Below are 24,496 nucleotides of genomic sequence, written 5' to 3' on the forward strand. Positions count from 1 at the left end.
AAGACAACCTACCACAAGAGACTATTTTGTTAGGAGACCTAAACACTGATTGGCTAGCCTGCAACTCTAAAATCCCCACTTGCCACATCAACCTGTATGGATTCTCTCAACTTATTCTAGAACCTACAAGAATAGATAAGAAGTCCCAAAAGAAATCCATATTAGACTGGACATTAGTGAACTACCCAGAACAAAACTACCACACAGGTTGTCTACCAGACAGCCTCAGTGACCATCTCCCAACATTCCTCCTACGAGACGTACTAACATACACAAACCTACTGTCTTTAGACAAGTTAGAAATGATCGCAAGGTTAATCCTTTACATCTTAACACTGCATTAAATAACTGTAACTGGGAACCTCTACATATCCTGAACTTAGACCTAGCAGTTGACTACTTTAATAATACTTTCATTAAGGTCCTTGACCATATAGCACCCATAAGAACTATTAGAACTAAAGTCCACTCTGCTCCTTGGCTTTGAACACCACTAGAGCCTTATTAAAATCTAGACATAAGGCATCGAAAACCTGGAAGCAAAAGACTAGACTTTCTAGACAAAACTATCAACATCTTAGAAACCAGGCTAAACAGCAAACTAAGTTAGACAAACAAAACTACTACCTAAACATCCAAAACAAATACTCCAACAGCCCACAAAAATTCTGGCATGCAATTAACTCCCTACTAAAACCAGGAAAAAACACCACACCCTCTCCCACCACAACCTCCACAGATACAACTACCGAAATAGCCTCAAAATTCAACCAACATTTTACAAAATCCATTAACTCATTATCCACTCAACTAGCCAAAAATAACTACACACCCATACCTACAGCACCTAACAACTCTGCTCCTCTTACCTTCTCACCTATCCCAACCTCTACAATAAAGAAACATCTCTTAAAACTAAAACCCACCACCCTCGCAGCAGATGACCTACCAGCACATTTCCTAAAAATGGCAGCCAACTCCATAGCCTACCCAGTCTCAATCCTTATCAACCGCTCTATACAGGAGTCATATATCCCTCATCTGTGGAAAGTCTCCTATATCATTCCCCTTCATAAGGGAGGCACCTCCTATGATTTCTCAAATTATCGACCCATTGCTATTCTGTCACCTTTATCAAAGATACTAGAAAAATGCATACACTCACAAGTCATGCACTACCTAAACGTAAACAATATCCTCTCTCCCACACAACATGGCTTTCGCCCTCACCACAGTACAACCACTGCCCTACTCTCCTTCACAGACCTAGTTAACCAACACAGGAATAACAAAAGATTCGTATCAGCCATATTCCTTGACCTTTCCAAAGCTTTTGATATGGTCTCTCCTCCATACTAATAAATACCCTCACCTCCCTAGCCTTCACCCCAAACACTATTGCTTGGTTTAAAAGCTACCTATCAGAACGACAACAAGCTGTCCAGTGGCAAGGAGCTTTATCATCTCTGCTCCCAACCACCATTGGTGTACCCCAAGGCTCCATACTAGGACCTCTTCTCTTCTCAATATTTACCAATAACCTATACAAAAGTAGCCTGCATGCCTCACTAATCCAGTATGCAGATGATTCCACCCTTATATGCTCAGCTCCATCCCTGACCTCCCTACAGCACCTCACCCAAGAGTCCTTCACCTCAGTTGAAAGATGGATAACTAACATACAACTTATCCTAAATCCTAATAAAACCAAACTACTAATTTTTACCCCAAACAAATCAAAAACAACTCCTGTCTTCTCCATCTCCTCCGCCAATGGTACTATCATCTCTCCCTCCCCTCACACCAAGCTCCTTGGCATTGAAATAGACAACAACCTCCACTTCAACATCCACATCTCTCAAACTATAAACAAGGTGCACAAAAAAATGGGTTCCTTATACAGGCAAAAGAACTTTCTAACTAATCAAGCTAAAGTCACCCTAGCTCAAACCCATCTCCTATCTACACTACTGTATGCAGCCCCAATTCTCACTCACATTAGGAAATCTGACCTAGACAAACTTGAGTCCTGTTATAACAGAATTGCCAAGTTTGCCAAAAACACCCCATTTAGAACCCATCACTGCATACCTCTCAGACAACTTCAATGGCTAGAACTGCCACAGTTGCTACTATATCACCAACTTGTTCTATCATATAACATCCTAAAACAACCCGATAAAATTCCTGCATTAAGGCATCTACTGACCCACCACACTCCAAATCGTCCACTCCGCTCAGCCAACAAGTCACTCCTCACTATTACCTCAGCAAATAATACAGCAGGAAAATCTCTCTTTTCACACACTATAGCCAAAACTTGGAATAATCTCCCCCCATCTGTGACTTCTGCAGCTAGCACCACTCTATTCAAAAACTCACTTAAGGCCCATCTCACAAGTTCTTGGCTCTGTCCATGTATCACATAGACCACAATCTATTACCTTTACATCCAACTTCTATCTGTCTTTTCATGCCCAATAAATATATTTCCTCAAAATATTTTACATGAAAAACATGTACCTAATAAAATCTGACAGTGCTCTTTGCTAACTATATATATATATATATACGTAAATTGCTTTTCTTTATTATTGCAAATGTCTACTCTTTTTCACTTCCGTCTAGAAATTTCTTGTTCAATAGATAACATTGCCTACATATTGTATTAGATGCTTATTTTCTGTAATGTGTTATCCTAATGTAACTGGAGCTTTTCTCCCCGGGCCTCCGCTGTAAATGGACCTTGTCCAGTCGGACCTTCCCGGTAAACAAAATTAAAATAAATAAATAAATAAATAGTTTAATTGTGCACATATCCTCTCAGCAGCTGGGGCCTATATTAAATCTACCATGCAAGAAAAATACTATTTTATGAAACCCAGTATTGAGAAGTTATAGCCAAATATAAATAATAAGTACGTTACACTTTATTTTACCTATTCAGAACTACCATGTGCTGCAGTATTTAATGAGAAAATAACATACAATTACTTGGACTTGATTATTTTTTCAATTAAGACCATGTTTCTGTATGTTGTTGAATACGGTTATAGTAATACAGCCTCATCTAATGTGGTCTGCACATGACTGAATTAATACAGGCTCCAGGTGCTGCATTAATTAAAGTATAGACAAAGATCTACTTAACATCTTTAGGCTGTATTACTTCTGCTTAGTTAATTAAGTGCTCTGCTGTGATACCTGATAATAAAATGTTATTGCTAAATATAAGTAAGAGTAATAGTTCACTTTATTTATTTTGTATGTGATAGTGAAAACGTATAGGCATATATAAGCAAAGGTATGTTTTGACTTACATATTTACAAATACCATTTGGTACACTGTTAATTAAGGGGAAGTAACATAAAGCAACATGGTCTTGTTTGTCATTCATGGTCTTGCTGCTACATACTAGATGAAATAAGGTTATCTGTGTTTGACAGAATGCAACAGATAGATGTTGTATTAATTTGATCACAGACAGATCCACTATGCACATGAAGGCTGTTTTAATGATATATTGTTTGTTTTAATTTTATTCATTCTTTCTTGACAAGGTTAGTCCCACTAAGATAGTGGGATCTTTTAAAGGGAGACCCAAGGGGTATTCAAACTACCAGGAGAAATTTGGCTAGCGCATAAGGGAACATCAGCTGCTCTTCTTGTTAAGTGCAGTGGGATCATTTATATCCACTTAGGCTACCACCATATGAAGCAGATGGGACTTTGGTTTAATATCGCATCCAAAGGACATTAGAATGTTAAGTTTCTTGTAAAAAAAGCTGATAAATGGAAAGCAACATAAAACATTATGGTACAGATTCTTTGAGAGACTCTAATATATGATACCTGAAACTTAGAAGTTATAACTAGATAAAGATAAATTGAATAGTTCATTTTATTACAAGTATCATTTGGTACATTGCTGGTATGTGGATGTTACAATATCTTAAAAAACTTTAATATTTATAGGCCACATTAACACTTCAGTAAATGAATGTGTAAAATAAAGTTTATGTAGACGATATACACAGCACTGTGCTCTTGACTGTAATTTCTGCGCAACATGAAAGTGAAGAGTAATAGCCAAATTTAAGCAAAATGAATATTTCACTTTATGTTATGAGCTTGCAAATATCATTTTTGTACTAGACAAGTCTGTATTAGTCTTCCCTTACTAACACACCTGAAAAACAGATGATCATAGGGAAGGAAGATAATGAAACATACTCTTGATTAGGGTCTATATTACGTGATCAAACAGTGAAATGTTCGAACACATAATAATCCACCCCTAAATGTCGAACTATCAGAATTTTGAACAGTTCAATGGAGATCCTCCATACAGTGCGGACATGGATGTTTTCCATTGTCTGCACTGTAATGCGATCTCGGGGTTGGTATATTTAAGTAGCGGGGGGGCTTGCCCCTCTGCTTAGAGAGTTTTTATGTTTTGTTTGGGTGTTTTTATTTGTTTTTGGTTTTTCTTTTGTTTTTTTGCCTTTCAGCATTATGGCGTTTCGACATTTAGGGCTCGATTATTAAGTGTTTGAACATTTCACTGTTCGATTACATAATATAAATGCCTTGATTACTTATCAGGTGTTATTCTGTGATACAAAACATAGATAAGTAATGGTCAAATATAAGCAAGATGAATATTTAATTTTATTTTATATCTCTGTTGAGCAGAGTCATCTGCAGATAAGGTATTTGGCACAAGAGATGTACTATTTGATCAAAATGATTTATTAAAATGCAAACTTCTCAATCCCAACTCCCCAAAGGGAACAGCCCTCATCCAAATTTATATCTGGCCTCCATATTATGAGATCACAGTACATGCAACTATGTTTTTCACACTTGCAAGGTGTGTCTTTTTCTGCACTGATGTGCTACCATAGAGTTATTATATTTGAGTAAGGGGAGGAAGGCAAAACACCCTACCCCACACGAGAGGACGCAGGGAAGCTTTTCTCCTCTGCAGAAAATGTTTTTGTGTCCTCAGATGCAGATTTGTTAGGTAAGCATTTTCATAAGCTTATTTCATTGCATTTGCTGGCAGAAAGGTTGCTTTGTCTACTCCTAGAGGAATCCATTATCAGCATGATTGAATTAATATAACCTCCAGATACTAAGCTGTACTGTGTGAGACAGGATTAATACAGATTCCATTGGACAGTATTACATGCAAAAAGTGTTAATGCAAACTGGAGCTGTGAAACTGAGTTTACCTGAGCTAACCTAAAATGTACTTCATTTACTATGCTGCTTAGTGGAAAAGCAACATCCAGAAATATGGTCTTGCTTATCTCTAAATCATTCAAGGTCATGTTGTTTTGATGGATGTTGCCGCATATGTTTAAACCAATAAAGTATTGGGTAAGGTACTCTGTGATGAGTAAAGCAAAGTAATCCTACATCCAGATGTTAAGTTATGCTATGCACTATAGAACTGGTACAGCCACCAGATGCTAAACAGTATGAGGTAGAATTAATACAGACGGAGGGAAGGAAATTCATTTTGCCCACAATGAGCAAAAACATTTTGGTGTGCCCTTTATGATCATAGGAAAACAAAATATAGCATTTTGCAAAAAAGTAGAAAAAATATATAGCATTTCAGTGCAGAATAGATAAAAGATGCAACAGAAATTATCAAGACAGAAAATAATACTGACTGCGGTTTAGGTTCATGTTGCAAGAGATGCCGCTCTATTAATATAAATGTTAAAATGTTCTTATCAGTGGCTCATTATGTTAATGTTTTGTTTTATTGAAAAATAAAAAAAAATATTAAATAGATGAGTGCTTTTGCCCTTAACAGAGCTTCATCACATTTCAGTCATGAAGCTCTGTTAAGGTGGAAAGTGCTCATCTAGTTAATATTTTTTTTATTTTTCAATAAAGAAATATTAATTTCCAAACAAGTTATAAGAGCCTGATTACTTTGAAGTCTCAGCTGAGACTGGTTGCAGTTTGTGGTTCTTTTTTCTTGGTTTTAAACAGGCTGAGCCAGCAGCTTCAATGCTCAAGAAGTGAAGAAGTTCCATTACTTACACACACACACACACACACACACACACACACACACACACACATATATATATATATATATATATATATATATATATATAGTGTGTGAGTGTTTATTTATTTATGTATTTCTGTATTTATTTATTTATTGACATTTGATTACCAGGAATGTCCGACTGAGTAGGTGCCCATTTTCAGTGAAGGTCCAGTATGAAAAGTTGCAAAGTATTACAAAAAAGCAATTCACAAGCAATAATTTTACAGTCTTATAATACAAAAGCATCCACAACTTAAATAATGATACAAAATTAGACATAATGTGACAACATTCATTCAAAATATATACAATTTATATGACAATGTTTTAATATTTAGAGAAATTTTAGCAAGTTTAGAGAAATTAAAGGTAAGTTAGTATAATGCGAACAGAAACTGCAAGATGAAGAGAAAGAAAAATGGAGAATTTTAGCATATTTAGATAGAGAGTTGGGGAGAGAAATTGAATAAAGTAAGGAAGTGAGTGAAGAAGAGGGAGTAAGAGGGTACAAGCTATGAATAGGTACTTGCTCATATTTAAGGATATAATTTATTCTGGGGTGGTGCAAGAACAGAGACAGATTTTGGATAGGACGTTTTTCAAGATGGTTTTAAAGGACTGGAAGGAGGGTATTGACCTGATGGATACAGGTAAGGAGTTCCAGGCCTTAGCAGCATGGTCTTAGTACAGACCATAGCTAGCAGATTTGATAGGTTTATGGAGACTGGATTGTGATGACCAAGTGCGAATGTAGTTGTGTAGAATCATATTAGGTATTGGATAAGCAGATGGATGTTGGACAATTTTATAGGAAGTAAGAAGCTGTGTGTATGTTACTTGACTCAGTTCTAATCAATTTAGGCCTTTTTAATGCTATACAGTGTTATCATAAAAAAGACTTTTTATGATTACTAAAAATTATTTGGACTTGTTACCCTTAACATTTTGACACTGAAAGGAAGGTTATGTCCTTTGAAATGAACAAAAATAGGAGATAAGGACAATGTTCATTTAAATAACTACTGAACATCTGTTATAGAAGCAAATGAATGTAAAACAATTGATACTTTGTGAATATTTAAGCAATATGTTTAATGTGGGTTTTAATCTTTGAAAAGCTAATTAATATTCCAAGAAATCTGACAACAAGTATATGTCACTACAAAAATATTAATTTATTCATGTTTTGCAAAATGTTTCTTCTTATAAGAGGTACGTTAGTTGGTTCATTTATAAACTGAAATACAGAGAAGTTTTAGATAGTGAACCTCGGTTTGTTTTTAAAAATAATCCATCTTTGAAAAGAATGCTTTGTTACGAACATCTAGCTTCTAGCGTTATATACAGAGAAGCATGTAATATGTGCAGATATATTAAGACTGATAATTGTTCCATACAACCCCTCAGTGGATGCTTGTTTGAGTTTAAATTATATGCAGACTGTAGCATAGGAAATTTGGATTATTTGGCTATGTGTGAGGTCTGCAGTTCATATTATGTTGGCAAGACTAACAAATGTCTCAGGGACCGTATAAGGGAGCACGTGTATGCAATTAATAAAGGTGACTGCAGGAATGCATTGGCTAAGCATACCATTAAAGAAGGTGTCACACATTAGTTTAAATGTATGGTAATTGGGAAGTATTAGGTTACTGCTTCAGGGGGTGATGTTAGGACTTACACAGAGTGTTTAGAGGTTAAATGGATTTTTATGTTAGCAGCTAATAGGAGTATGGGATTAAATGAAAATGTTTCTTTAAAACTGGCGCTGAAGTCTAGAGGTTTGAGAAGATGTTTGGTTCTTATGTAATTGATTGTATTATACATGCTTTGTTTTTTAATTGTTTGTTAGATCTGAAGAAGCAACTGTGAGTTGTAAAAGCGCTCATTTCTGTTTTCATTATTGTATCCATTTTATTTACAGTTATTAAAGTATATTCAATCTAGCTGACTTTTGTGTTGTGTTTGTTTTTATTTATTTTATCTGGGTCATCTTTTTGCTCCAATTTTTTGTGGTCTATTTCTGTCATTTATGTAATTAATTTTGAGCAGTTATTTTCCCATTTCAACTGTGTGATCCTTGTTATAGAAGATTTTATTCCTTAAAATATACTAGCACCCTAACCATCACTGATTCCATGTTTCTTCAGTTTCTTCATGGGACACATATGATGCTCTTTTTTACTGTCTTTATCTGTTTCTGATCTAGTAAACAAAAAACAACAGCTCCAGAGGATAAACGCTCCACAGCTAAGTATGAATCCAATAAGTCCACAACCACAGTATAAGCAGTAGAGCTGACCGAGGCTGAAAAATAAATCCCACATGCAGCACTGGAATAAAATCAAATGTTTATTCAGAAAACAGGAGCAGTCAGGTAAGCGCATACCCCAGAGAGCTTCTTCAGACCTTGTTTCTGATCTAGACCCACAGCCACATTCATTACTGCTTTCTACCCTGCCTTAAATGTGTACTGCTATTGAAGTGACAGGGTTACCAGAACTGCCTAGCATGAGAATACCAGATGGTGGTTTACCAGATGTCCATGGAAAGATGATCACTTTTTGTATCACTCGTAAAGTGTCCCTTACTCCTCTGTACTCCTTTATCCATTCTCACCACCTATTAGAATGATTTGCCAACATTTAGATTGTTTTTAATAACTGTTCCCAGATCAGAGTCCATCTTTCTTATTGCTATTATTATTATTACTGGCTCCCCGTATATACTCTTTTCCCAGTTTCTTACTCAGATGCATCATGTACTCTTTTCCTGGGGCTTTGTTACTTGGTTGAATTATATTTACTCTGCGTGCATTATTCTGCATTACATCTAAGCTTCTGGACATCTGTCCTTTAATTAAGCCATTCTAAGTCTTTAATCACCATCCCCCACATTCCCATATATAAACCCTGTTACAGGTCTGCCTTCAAAGAGAAGTGCTTTCTTTTCCCTTCCTGTTGTACAGTTACTTTAAATGTAATTATACTGTACAGTGAGGGTTACAGCTCAAAATATTGAAAGCACATCAAATGGCTGAATGCTCATTTTTATAATGTTTGTAAGCAGAAGTGTGCAGGAAAATGACTGAAAAGGTTATAGTGTTCGTTCTGTATATGCAAGTATTCACAGGTTAGGGCTCAGGTAAAGGTTAGGTAAAGGGAGAGATTTACAGTGTTTTGCATGTTTGGTCTTATGTGCGTCCTGTGTCCTTTTATTTTGTGCAGTGGTAATGTTAGAAAATGCGGCTTTAGTAGGGTTAGGGTTAGCTTTGCCCACCTGCCCCCATATCACTCTACTCATGTGTGCTAACTCTAATTCTAACCCCACACATTACATTACTAAAGATCTATTCGCTAACAGTACCAAGACAACATTTGAGTCCAGTTTTTTAGTTGGAGCATATGATATAGGGTATTTTTAGCTGGATAGAATTATTCAATATTTTGTGAGCTGATATTATGACTTTTCAGTGTTTTGAGCTTTCAATGTTTTTTTTATGTATTTTGAGGTTCATTGTTTTGAGTGTTAGATATTTCATGCCATAAAGCTATTAATAACTGCCCTTTCTTCACAGTGGTGTCCCCTTTACAATTCTACAATTTTAAGTCCTAATAAATTTTTGCCTGTGCTACTACAGTGCATATTGGGACTTATTGCAGGCGTGTTTAGCTTGCTTAATAATCTCTGTGGAACAAAAATAGATGCTTTAAGCAAGCAGACCAACTATTTGTGTTTTTGCTTTTGGTAAGATGATACAACAGTGATCAGGTTGATGCTCTTTGTATGGATCAATCAGTTGGTATCTTGTGACCGAAAAGTTAGTATTCATTTCATTTATTTCTGCCATCTTTGTCCCTTTGTATATGGCTATTGCTGCTGTTCCATAAATTCCTGAAGGTAAATAACAGTTAAATCCTTGGTTTGTTTTCTTGCCTGTACAGGTTACGAACTGGAAACCACCCAAAGTGCACATTTTCTGTAATTGTGGTATGGTACAAGTCACTTAAGCCTAGTGAAGATATCATTACAAGTATAAGATTTTTAGAAGAGCCACATAAGGTAGCTTCACATTGTTAGGGTTGGCATAGGGGTTAAGATGTTTACATTACAGGCACAAGATATAGGGTTTGATTCTCATCTTTGCAAAGTATGGTTATACTTAAAACCACCTCCAGCGTCATTAGCCTAGTAATCACCTATGAACCTATACTTTTCTGACATCTGTGTAGATTGTATCCAAAGTAAAGATGTCCTTGGCCTACTAATATGATTAAATAGGTTTACCACCCATCTTTTGTTTGGATGACTATATAAATTCTGAGGACTATCCATTCCTCAGACAAGAAGTTAAACTAACGTTCCACCTGCCTGAGATGGTAATAGCTTAGGTGGATAGTAAAGATCCCACGTCAGTTATCAAAAACAGTAGGGACAGTTCTCTGGTGCCTTGGCCAAATTTCCTATAGTCAGTATGAAAAGGCATGCTGTACCAGGCTACTTCCTGTTCCCTTTCATAGTGTAGTGATGCCATTCTCCTCAGTAAGGCTTAGCAGCACAGAGCCAAGCCTTTCTGTGACAAGGTGGGTCAAAGCTAAAACATATAAACTTCTATAAATCCCAAACCTTTACTAATCCCATTGCTAGATAAATGATTAAACTCAAACTAATCTACCTTTTTAGCATATTAGGTAGGCTATTGCTATGTACAGTTAAACTAAAACAAATCTACATTGTTACTATACCTTGGCAGGATATTAAAGTATATAGTTGCCAGATCTCTCTAGTTCACATACATTACAGTATGCTAGAGACTATGACACTACAGTCTATCATTACACTATCTTTTGTTTATTGGCACTAGGCACACTCAGGCAGTACAGAAACTGTTTCATGATTATTGATTACCACCTACTCCTACAAAAATACTGAATCGGTATATGGGCTGTGTAGATACTTAATAAATCTGGAGGGTAGGCTCTCATCAAAACATATTGTCAGCACCCCCAGGTTTTCAGAACTCACACCCACCTTACACCAGCATTCTACTTATAAACAATAAGCCCTCTCAAGCTGTGATAGTTAAGAAATCTCTCTCTAAGCCTCATAGGCCTCCAAGACATAGGTCTTATAGGCACACAATCAGATGCACATTTAACCTCACCTAACACTAACACAACAAAGAGGGGTCACCTTGCTAACAGGCCAAATGCTTTAAGTCTACTTGAGTGAGCCATAACACATGGAAATGTCCTAGACATAGGTGGCTCCATACTGAGACTCCACTCACCAACCTGAGCAAAGAAAGGGTGATGGAAGAGATGGGGGTCCAAATAAACAAGATAAACTCAGCAAGAAAAGGAGAGTGGTATTGCTGGAACTGAATTCATCCTCAAGTCTTGGTGAGTACCTTCACATACTAAACCCTATTTTCACAAAATCTCACAAAGACAACACTGATATATAGACTGTATTTTATTTAGCATATTTCACAGAGAGAGGTAGATTAAAAATAAAAAAAGATAGCTGGATACACAGGTCCAACAATAAAAAACTGCCCAATCCTGGTAGGCACGCTGGTACAAAGAATGGAAAGAAATGCAGTGTGGAATCCTCAAGACATGGAAACATTGCTGGAAAGGGATTAGGCCAGGCTCAGAGGGAGGATAGTCCCCTTGTGGTAGAAGGAAGTAGTAGTCCACAAAACCCACAAAATCCAACAGACCAAAAAAGAGCTATAAATATGACAGAGTGGACCATTGTTACTATTATGCAAGAAGCCCAGAATTTTCAAACAGAAAAAAATCAGAAAAATTAACAGAGAAATTATGGGAAATAAAAATACTTGTAAAAGAAAAAATGTCAAAAGCTTCAAACAAAGAGTGTTCATTGATACGACAGATCAATGAAAAACATTACATGGACAAAGAAACTTTGGGTCACCTGAAAAAAGCAGAGACAGAGGAAATGTGAAATTATGAAGAACAAAGACCAGAGATTTTTGAAAGGTATAAAAAAGAAACATGAACATGGGAAAAATAATCTGATGTGGTGCAATATTTATGCAAAGGAGAAAACTAAGCTAATTCATACAAAAGCAGCTTCAAAATATTTGAAGATAAATACAGGCAAAGGTACACAGATATGGAAAATTTCACGATACAAAAATAAGAAAATAGAGGGGAATGTAAAATAGTAGATTAGTAAGGTAGAAGTTAAACAAATAGAAAATGAAGTCATGGATTGTCTGTGAAGTGAAGGATTTAACGTTGAAAATCCAGCACAGGCGATACCGCAGTATAATGGAGCAATGAGTTCCCAGATTAAGGAGCAGCAACTGGAGTGGGAGACATCTGGGGAAGAAATATGATCATGGAAAGAAAAAGCGATCTGATGTGGTGCAATATTTATGCAAAGGTTTGTTTTGATACTTTACCACATCTAAGTATTTTTATTGATCTATTCCCTCTTCTATAGTCTTTTAACAGTGACACTTCTCGTCTTAAGTGCTTTATAGTTTTCTCTATTTGCTTCTTCCATGGTGGCATTTTGTTTCTTCCCTTTCTTTCCCTTATTGCTCTATGTTTTTATGGTAAGACTTTAGAAGCATAGTAATACATATATTCTAGTTATTTCTTTTATGTCACATGAATTTCTCTAAATAGTACTGATTGTTGTGTTCATTTGTTTTATCAAACTTCTAACAATTTGATTGCCAGAAAACAATCTTGTTTAAAGACTTATCTACTTTTGTGGATGACTTAAAACTGTATACTTCATCAGATGAGTTGAAATCACAACTGCAAGTGGTTGAAACTTTCTCAGATGATACAAGAATGTAATTTGGTCTTGATAAATGTGCAAAAGAAATGTTTAAAATAAGATAGTCTCTGTAGAAGAAAATATTAATCTAGGACAGGAATGTGATATAAAGGAACTTGAACAGGAGGGAGTGTCTAAATATTTGGGAACTGATGAAGGATTGGCAATAAAATATGAACAAATGTAAATAAAACTTAGTAAGAAATACTTCAGAAGACTGAAACTAATATTGAAAACAGCCTTGATAAATAGGAATAAAGTCCAAGCTATAAACCAACTTGTTCTTCCTGTTCAAACTTACAGTTTTTGTGTGACTGACTTGTCCCAAAAGATAATGAATAAGTTGGACAGGAAAAAATACTTCACATCTATCAAATGATATATAAAACTTATTGCATACCAAAATTATATATTCCATGCTGTCAAGGAGGTATGGGCCTCCTCAGATTTGATTTCATGAGACTGCATACATATCTGCTGACCTTGTCAGATCCAAACATAGTGAAAGTCTTAAAACACGAGGAAAGGAAGTCTAAGATGACCTCTGTATTTAGTTTAGCAGAAGCATTCCAGTGTCAAAAGAATGGAATTCCAACCAAAAGCAGACAAAAATTAGATAGAAACAGAATGTGCCAAAAAAAAAAAAATATATATATATGATATAATGTGAAAGATCAAATGAGAAGGAAAGACATTTGGAAAAGGCATAAATATTGTTTCAAGTACAGCAATCTCCTGACATGTCAGGCAGGATTTTACACAGGAATGGTTAAAGAAAGGAGAGTTGAAACCAAACGATGAAAGCTTAACAATAGCAGCCCAGGACAGTGGACTACATACACTTTGGTTTACAAAGTCCATTGAACATGTAGGAGAAACAGACAAATGTAGGTTTGGTAAAACAAAATATTGGAAACAGTCGCATACCTTGTTGCTGGGTGTGATATTTTCATGAAATGAGAGAGCCTATACACTGAAAGGCACAATAATGTTGCAATGGGGATTGTGCAAACACTACAATATAGACATAGCTGAAAAGCATGTGAAACACGAACCACAAAGCATTGTGGAGAATGATGAATTATACAATGACTGGCCATTAATATTCTAAAACGAGCACGTTGTTTGGCCAGTTCAACCAGCATGCTCACTGTAAATCCAAGAATATACCAATGGAAAAAGGTCCGGTCACCCGGACTTTTTTCTGTTGGCATACTCTAAGTTTTATTTTTTTTTTTAAACAAATATAAAAATACATTTTGTAGTCTGAGACAAGACAGTATGGAGAAAATATGAGGAAAATCAGGTATGTTATTCAAAACTAAAGACACGTACCTGATTTCCCTTGTATTTTCTCCATTCTGTCTCTCTCTCCTACCCCTAAACCTCTGCAAGAACAGAAGATCATGGCTTTTGCTGCAGAAAGCAATTAATACACCAGTCAGGATATTTAACTAACATACTTGCTCTACTTGTTACCTGGACAGCTATAAAGAACAAATTATTCCTTGATGATTTAGTCTCCTAAACGTCAATGCTCAGTTCTACTGAAATTACAACCGTCTATCCTGCTTTGAGCGGGGCTTGATTTTTTTATTCCTGGATACTGCAATGCCTGCATTTCTTAAAACCCCAGTATCCACTTGGAATAAGCATGCTGCAGCAGAGAAGACTAGAGTTAACTCTGGTTTGAACGTTATTCAGTTTCGTAAATGTGATATTGTTTTGCTAATTAAGAATATATATACCTTAAAAAAGTAATATTTTGCATACATTGCATTGCCTATTGGTCGGGCTCCATTTTCACTTTGGGGTGGGACGACATACTTTATTTGAAGAATATGTGTCTCCTCACAAGACTGAAAAGTAAGGAAACAAATCAGGCTGATGGTGTTTTAAATAAAATGCTGTGATTTATGGCAGGGCAATAGTCTGGAAATGTATTTATTTATTTATTTATGTTTGTTTTCCAGTGTAGAGCAGTGATCTCCCTAGACCTTTTTTTTCACAGTTAGTTTTTTCATAGTTATCAGTGTCTAGTTAATTGACTTAGAGTCACAAAATCAGGCAATGAAGGCCGAGGGAATAAAACATTACACCTCTACACCACTGTCAGCGTATAGCTCTAAAAAGCCTAGCAGCATGTCTGATCTTTAGTTTATAGACTTGTATCAGTACATAGGCTCTTCATTACATAATTATATCCCATGGGCAAGAAAAAAAGGGAGCAATGGAGATCTTCTTTTCTCCGTTGCTTATTTTCCCATGCACTGATGTACTGGGTATACGTGGGAACACAAGTCCCAAATGCATGCACAGTACATCAGATAAAGGAACAAGGACATGTCCAGCCACGGAAGGACAGCACAGCGCCATTATACAACGACATTATTTAAGAAGAGTTAAGCATTTTTTTCTTAAATAATGTCATTGTATAATAGCAATAACCCACATCTGGGTGTGGGTAATGCTGGATTTACCCACGGTTGTCTCTGTCTGGTCACTCGGGCTTCACCCTCGTAATCAAACCACACCACCCGTATGTAAATCCAACATTACCCACGCCCAGACGTGGGTTACTGCTCAAGTATACACTACATGGAATCACCCATTACCAACAACTGAAAAAATAGATGAAGATAACCAGATATAGCAGTCCATGAAAAAAAGACAAAAATAATATTGATAACTGAAACTACTACACCTAGCAATTACAGTATCTTATGTAGCGAGACACAAAGTCATAAAATATCAAGACATGCAGGTAGGAACAAGAGCAATGCAGAATAAAGATACCCAGACAGCTCCAATAGTAGTACAAGCAGTAGGTATCATAAAAAGGAATTTATAGTTGTATTTAGATATGCTACCAATGCATGTAATTCCATATGAATTGCAGGAGTCAGTTCTGGGCACATTGTGGATGCTGTGAGGAGTGAGTTTGGCTAACACCAAAGATTTAAACAATACTAATTTCATGAACTTTAATCATACCCTGACTTAGGAATGAGGTCCATTCCCGTCATGGTATTAGAAACCCAAAAGACTTGAAAAAATGAATCACATAGAGAAAATAAGCAATGGATTCCACGTCATAACTTGCAGAGTATTAACATACAAGAAAAACTAAACCGTACACTGACAGTAGTTTCACAAGCCAGTAGTAAAATGAACACTAATATTTACATCTTAGTAAACATTACTCCCAGCTAGGATCTGAAAAAAATAAGTTCAGGAACTGGCAGTTTTGGGAAGGAGCTAGGATCTTAGAAAAGTTCAGGCACTAGCAGTTTTGGGGTGGAGATAAGTCTGTGTGAGACTATGAAGTGTAACACTAAATTTCCTAGCACAGTTTACTAGACCACATTTTAAAACATTACAGTTTAGGTCTTGCTGATACCTTCAATGTCTAACTATGTTTAGCTTAACATATTCAGTTACTTGCTGTACCCAAACCTACTGCATCTTTTTTAAGGTTAATAATTCCAAAACTCAACCTTGGATCAACAGACTAGAGTAGCAAGGTAAAACTATATTTAGGTATCCCAAGATCATGTTTGTGGGCCATCATCAAGCATCATATAGCTCTGTGCAACATAAAAATGCGGAAAAGGAATTTGCCACTAGATTCCTACAGGATATACACATTTCTGTCATGAAAACTGAGCCTCTGGTTTTGTTTGCAGTGTGCATTAACTACTCATTATGATTAAGAACCAGACTTTGCAAAGATATGAAGTTGAATGTAGATATTTAAGAGCCACCATGGTGTGTGATTCTTTGGAATGCTAGTGTAGGCTGGCTTAGTATGATAAGTTGAAATATCCTCCAGTGTTTAGCTACCTACCTGGAAATTAAGGTGAGTCATGAGCTGAACGTTTAATAGATTTCAGTTCAATATTTTAGGAAGCAGAGCTTTTCACATTGTAGATCCATGTGAAATTAGGACAGAGGTTTAATTAAAAGACCACTACAGGCAGAAACTGAAAACAAAACATATTTTTTACCTTATAGTGAAGTTATACATAATCCAAATCTGCCAGCAGCACAATTACTACTTATTAGAGAGCTAGAGAGCTACTTTGATGCAAAGGGGAAATCTGTTCTAGAGGGCAAGAACTCTTTGAGGGGTGGTATCTATCTCCCCAGCAGGTTCCTTTTATGCCCTAGTGGATGTTTAGGTCTCTTGTGCAGCCATTTGTGGTGTTACAGGTTTTGTGAGCATGTAGAAGGTCACACAAGGCAGGATGTCATTTGAGCCCTGGTAGGTTATGCAAAGATCACCTTATAAGAGTCTGTATGAGATGTAAAAAATCAACAGAGCTTTAAGTCACTCTATGTACTCCATGGAACCGAGACTCTTTATATTCTTTGTTATGAAACCATGTTTTTATTGGATTATATGCTTCAATAGATACAAGCTGAATGCAGCATTATATTCTATTATGAACCTAGCAATAGAGGAGTAGAGGGATGATACCATCCTAGGACCTAGAAGTGCCTTTATAATTAGATGGGCTTGATAAAAGAATTTTCTAGTGAAAATACATATATGGTGTTTAAAGGAGAATTTGTTGTCTATAACAGTGTCTAGGTCCCTGATAAACATGTTAGTTTTGAGGAGTGTGTTATTTATGTGACAGGGCAATAGATGTTCATGTTTTCCAAATGGCACACTGCTACACAATTTAGCACTTAACCTTAGACCATGGTTCTAGCATGATAACTTTGCAGACTTTAGATCCTGTTGGATGATCCAGGAATCCTCTGTAGAGTTGATAATATTTCTAAATATGCAATCATTCTGCAGACTTGGTTAGCCAAAGACCCAATGACATCAGCTCTGACAACAGAGCAGTAGATACCAAGTAGTAGTGGGCCTAGTACTGAGCCCTGGAAGACCCCACTGGTAAAAAGCCTTTTAAAGGAGATTCTCCTTCAATCCTAATTGGCTGGATTCTGACTGCGAACCAGTTTGCTATCCAGTTGGTCACATAAGGGTTTGAATTTTTGATTAATTTGTCAATGATGCCAAAGCATGGAATGGTATCAAGTCCTTTTCTAGGTCAAGATAAGTAGTATGCTCATATTTGTTATCCTTTAATGCCACAGTGGCTTTATCAAAGAAGTCTATTATGTTAAGCAGGCATGATTTTCCTTTCACAAACCCAAAATTGTTTAGACAAAGGGATTGCCAATATCTTTGCTTATGAAATCTATGTTAATGCATCCATTTAACCTAAACTCATTTCACTGAGACCAAATCACCTAAAGTTCATTTCACCTAAAACTCATTTCACTTAAAACACATTTCACTGACAAGTAGTACTCTAACGCAGTTGAAAGGTACATGTCCTTTTCCCCACTGTAGTGCAATCCTGGTGTTAGTATATATATTAAGGGGGGTGTGGGACTTTTACCAAATAATGTAAAACAAAACCAGATAACATAAAACCAAAATAATTGGGGGGTATGCCCCCATACCCCCCCAATGTGGGACGCTGCATCCCCCCCCACCCCAGATCGCACTACAGTTAGGAAAAGGACATATACCTTTGACTTGCCTTACTTGTCAGTGAAATGAGTTTAGGTGAAATGAACTTTAGGTGATTTGGTCTCAGTGAAATGAGTTTAGGTATAATGAGTTTTAAGCAGAGTGACACGTATATATATATATATATATATATATATATATATATATATATATATCAGCAAAATGGTAAAAAGGTTAGACATACAAGCCATTTAGTAAAAACGGCAAGAAAGACACAGCCAAGCTAGAGTTTTCATTATTTAATACCTTAAACCTACTGTACTGTAGTCTCATGGGTTATATACAAATGAATTCTTAAGGACACAGCAGTGTTTCAGCTACATGGCTTCTGAATAATAGCAACTTTGTACTTCTCTGTAAGTACATTCAGGTTAATAAAAACACACTCAATTAACTGTATACATATTATGTTTCAAACATTTTTAACCTTGTCTTTAAAGGAAAATTGAATTATTTTGAAATGCTTTATAAACATAGGGCTTTAAATGAAGCTGATGTCCATAAACATTAAGTTGCCTGCAAAATATCCCAAACAACATCCAACCAAAGGGTAAAAAGGTTATACAGACAAACATTTAAGTAAAAATTGCAAGAAAGACTCAGCCCAGCTAAAATTTCCGCTGTGTAATAATACATTCAATCTCTTGCAGAAGAGACCCATGGGATATATGCAAATGACCCCTTGAGGACAGTCCAGTGTATCAGCTACACACACACACACACACACACACACACACACACACCCACACACACACACACACACACACACACATCTATTTATCTATACATGCACTTACACACAAGCACACACTCATGTACAAACATTTGTTCATAATATTTTTATGGTTTTAGTCACTGCTGAAAATGGTCTACTACATCAGGCCATCTACTGGAATGCCAAATGATAAATAACTAAATAAATAAATGCATGCATGCATACATACATAACATATTTAACTTAGTAACTGGGGATGTCTTACTGTGCTGTTAAGCTAAGATCCTTGAATGTATGTTGGCCCTTCACAGCATGTTGACTTGGCAGGGGAAATTTATCAGTCAGCATTTCCTTTAGGCAGTGAGGGATTCATTGCAGCATGCTGGATAATATACAATGTCAGCTAGTAACACTGTTTAAGAGAAGAGAAATTAATTATTGCACCAAGTGTTTCAATTTTTGTAATGTCAGCCTGGCAAAAAGTATTTTTGCCCGAGCATTTAATATGTGCTGGAAGATATAGCAGATTTTTGTATCGTCCTTAGTGCAGCCAAGTAGCCTAATTAATCTCTGCCAGTTATGCCTTTTGTAAAGCTATGGGACCAAGCAATTCAGTTTCTCAGACTCTGCGGTTCTAATTCAATGCATTAGCCAAATTCCTGCAGTGATTTAATTACAACTTTAAATAAGTCAGCTTAATTTCAGAGTCTAAGGGTTTGAGAATAATCATACTTTACTTTTACACATCTACAGGTATTCCCTGTTATATGAGTAACTGCAAATAGGTTCATAGGTTCATAGGTTCATACTAGGCTATCTGCCCTAGGGCATTTATAAGCCTAGCCAGAATGTGTTTGGCTTTCGCCACCCATTTTAAATTTATTTTGCTATGCCCTTTTTCAAGGTTAGTATACTGTGCCTCTGTCTAGCAGTGACACAGAAGTGATACCAGGGGTAAACCTACGATCTCCCATCCACTCATCAAGATTCCTCTTGAAGAGAGTCAATGAGGGACTCTGCCTAACCTGGACTGGGATTTTATTCCAGAGTGAAGGGAGCCTCTGGGTTATGAATCTGTCCCTCCAGCATGTCCTATTTATTTCAGTGCTGAGGTTCAAGTCTCTTGAGCGCGTAGCTCGATGGGATTTGGATTTTCTGAGGTGCAGCATGTACATTAATTCCAGGTTGGACATGGCTTTATACATCAGGCACAGATCGCCTCTGAACAGGTGGTATGCCACTGAGTAGAGCTGGAGTTTCTTTCATTTGTATAGAACTTACTTCACAGATAGATCAAAAATGATGGTGGTGCCAAACAGGAATCACTGTACTATAAATCTAGGTGGCACTATGTCTGTAAGCATAATAGCAAGATGTACTTTCAGGTGTGATACTTTAGATTAGTAGTTAAATACATTTTAACACAATAAAAACTGACTTGCCTAGTGGATTAATGCACTGTGCTGTAGTTGACAGGTTCCCTGGTTCAAGACTTGCCAGTGGTAATTATTTACAGCTGAGTGGTCTAGTGGGCTAATGCACTATGCTATAGTTGACAGGGTGCTGGGTTCAATACTTGGTAGCAGTGTGTATTTTCATGGGACTAGGCTTATAAGGGCCTCAGGGCCAATAGCCTAGTAACATCCTATGAATATAGAAGGGATTCAGCTTATAGTAGGGCATCTTAATGTATTCACAAAATAATACTTTTGATGTTAAAAATGTGCAGAAATACATCATCATCATCATCAAAGAACTTGGTAACACTACATGACTACTCGGATCAACATTGTTCACAATCAGCTCAGTGCATTACTGCATTGTGGTTTTGAGATTATAAACATAACTGAAACATGCCTCGTGACTGTCTTTGGCTTGGATTGCTAGTTTAGCCTTAAATGTGGCTTTGGTGGATTTTATCAAGCTCCTGATAATACTACACTCGATAGTGATATACTTCAGTATCACAAACAAATGTGGTTGTGGTGTCCAACAGCTCTTAAAGCAGTTACTTCATCAGACAGATATTTCACTTCTGCCTCCTGTCTTTGTGGGTACACCAAGTCTTTATGGCTTTCAGATCTGTATAATACTTTCTGCTCCAACAGCTTGTTTCTATAACTGGTAGTATATGGAAGAGACAAAGCTCCATGTGCTACAAATAATTATGATCAGGTTTCTACGATTATAGTACTCTGTCATGTGTTCTTGACATGGATGTCAAGATTCAGTTCTCGCAATCTATAAACTATAAGGAAAAGAGTTTATTTAATGACTTCACATTCAACAGATTTTGAAATATTATTTGAAAAATAGATAATTTGCACTGTGTAGCAATGTATATGCAATTGTAAAGAACATTGGACCCAGCATAAGTGCTGATGCAGAACTGAAGTGACCTAGCAAGTGAAATTGCATCCTAGTTGTGTTGTTTACCAGGATGTAAGGTGATCTGGAGTTTTTTTTTACTTAAATAGATATAGAGGTGGTTTGGTAAATACAGCGATAGATGACTATACAGATACATAAAAAGACAGAGAGCAGATATAAAGATAAATATACAGTTTACTCCATTTTAAGGGGTTGCCATCTCCTGTTAACTCCCTTGCGTTTGGCATGTTTGAAAGATCATGACTATAGTCTCCCTTGCAAACAAAATTACTGATAAAGCATATGTATTACATCCACCTGCTATATTGTATTTTGTTTTGGTGCAATGTTACTATTCAACCATTTGGCAGCATCTGTCAAATGAAACAGCAGCTGTCAAACTAGACTATTTCTCTATTATTTTGACAGGTACAGAAAAAGAATACATGGGTCTAGTGTTCTGCAATTATGGCATCTTATAAGTGAGCACAGAAAGCCCTGGATCCCATGCTAAATAAGTCTTAATTCAGAAGAGATAGTGAATGAAATCTAATTACTGATCCAGTTCAACTTGGTAAGCAAATTAACAAAATTAAATTAGGCATGTTTTTAGCAAAGCAATCTTAAAAATTAGAAAGGCTTTTAGCACTACAACCTTCTATGTCTCACATTTGGAGATGTTCATCAAGGATCAACTATTTTCTTTATTCCATTTACAAACTTTTTCAAGACTGACACCGACTGTGGTTGCTTTCAGCAGTTATTTCCATTCAGGTTACCTGAAAAAATCCGGTCAAGTGTTGCCAAGCAACCCAATGATAGTAATACAGAGTTAGCCATCTTGCTTTCCCAAACTGGGTTAAGAGAAATATACCAAATCCTCAGGCAAAGCAGCAGTATATGTCCCATTATAAATCCCCAGATACGACAAAACCTGTAAGGAAAAAAATGAACAACTTCAAAAATTGTTTCAATTGCTACTCATACATGTTTTAAAGTGAACTCTGCATGTAACTAGATCACTTTATACAGAAAAAGATGGACAGATGAAATACCTTTCGACAGTGTGAAGCACTTGACATCACAGCTGCAAAGCTGCTGTGCACATGAAACATATATTGTATTATATCATAGAATCACAGTGCAATAACAGCAGCAGACGGCAAATGTAGCAGGAGTACACATAGTGATGGCATAAAAAGTACAGTTTTGTACCTACCATAAATGTAGATGTTCGAGTGTATTCACTGCTGCAGTCATTACACTTGGGTAATCCTGCCGTCAGGTGGTCCCGCAGTCGGCCAGAGTTCCAATGTCTTGGTCCGGCGTCGGTTGCTGTTGCTTCTTTCCTGACGTCAGTGTGCCAGGTTTATATAAGATGCAGCAGACACCATTTTCTTCAGTTTTTCTTGCCCCAGATGTCAGGTGCCCCCAAATAGGTAGGCAATACATTTTGCTAATAAAACATACATAAAAAATAAAAACAATACCTTCAGTTACAAGGAAATACACCACAAAGGTTGTATAGGGTAGGAAGATATAGATAAGTCCCAGCTAAGAAAGAGGGGATGGAGGGAGGGTAACCTGGACTGCAGCAGTGAATACACTCGAACATCTACATTTATGGTAGGTACAAAACTGTACTATGTTCATCGTGTTTCACTGCTGCAGTCATTACACTTGGGTTGAATCCCAAAGCTGAGGTTGGGTGGCTGGGTCTATAAAGGAATCAGAGTGGCTATGAGGCCATGCAGCACTGCAGTGGCAAAGCCAGCTCTGGATTTAGAGTAAAGAGGCAAGTGGTAATGCTTGGTAAAGGTGTGCACTGAACTCCAAGTTGCAGCTTCTAAAATATCCTTGGTAGGTACTCTAAGGTAGGCAGTTGAAATGGCTGTTGCCCTGGTGGAATGTGGCCTAATGTTGCTAGGTACAGTTTTTCCATGCTGTGTGTAGCAGAAACGGATACAGTGTCCTATCCATTTTGAAATGGTCTGCTTTGAAATAGGCTTTCCCTGTGTTCCTGTATCATATGCTACAAAGAATTGCTCAGTTTTCCTGAAAGCTTTTGTTTTGTCCAAGTAGAAGCGTAACTGCCTGTGTATGTCCAAGAGTGTAGAAGCCTCCCCCCTTTATTCTGGGGATTTGGGTAAAAAGTTGGCAAGTGAACAGTTTGGTTAAGAGCCACACTGGATACCACCTTTGGCATAAATGTAGGGTTTGTTCTCAAAGAAACCCTGCCCTGATGAAAAATGATGAAAGGTTCCACTGCCATTAGTGCCTGTAACTCTGAGACTCTTCATGCTGAGGTTATTGCCAGAAGCAGAGCAGTTTTCCATGATACATATTTTAATTCTGCTGTATTGGCTGGCTCAAAAGGAGGTAAAGTTAGTCTTCCCAATACAAAGTTGAGGTCCCAAGTTGGTGTTGGTGCTCTCCGGGGCAGTCTTATGTTTTTAGCCCCTCTGAGGTACTGTTTTAATAATGGATGAGAGAAAATAGGAGGATCCGTGTTGTAATGAGCTGAGATGGCAGAGACGTGGATCTTAATGGATGAAAAGGATAGGCCTTTGTCCAGCATCTCAGTTAAGTATCGTAATATCTGAGGAATATTTGGAACAAGAGGGTCAAAGCTTTCAGCCTGGTTCCAGGAGCAGAATCTCTTCCACTTTTCTGAATAGGATTTCCTGGTGCTTGGCCTCCTGGCCTCCAAAATGACATCCATAACAGCTTTAGAGAGAGGTGTTGACTGCTTGGCTAAGTAATCTGCCATGCAGCCAGGTTTAAGGTTTTGAGCTGGCTGTGCAGGATCTGATTGTTTTGTTGCATCAGAAGATGAGGAATTTGAGGTAAAATCCATGCTGGGCCTTGAGCCAAGTTCTTTAAGATTGGGTACCAGTGCTGGCGTGGCCAGTCTGGGGCAATCAGGATAATTTTTGGCCTTTCTTGTCTGGCTTTTAT

General features: G+C 36.9%; 1 protein-coding gene across 1 annotated transcript in view; it reads right to left on the reverse strand.

The window, feature by feature from the left end:
* CWH43 (cell wall biogenesis 43 C-terminal homolog) overlaps positions 1-24,496 on the reverse strand; it is a 676,650-nt gene that overhangs the window by 507,690 nt on the left and 144,464 nt on the right. The window contains exon 3 of the mRNA XM_044056345.1: positions 22,318-22,472. Within this exon, the coding sequence (XP_043912280.1) occupies positions 22,318-22,472 (155 nt within the window). The remainder of the gene's footprint in view (positions 1-22,317; positions 22,473-24,496) is intronic.

The sequence above is a fragment of the Protopterus annectens genome, chromosome 14.part0 (genome assembly GCF_019279795.1).
Source record: "Protopterus annectens isolate FY-2018-M chromosome 14.part0, PAN1.0, whole genome shotgun sequence".
NCBI lineage: Eukaryota > Metazoa > Chordata > Ceratodontiformes > Protopteridae > Protopterus > Protopterus annectens.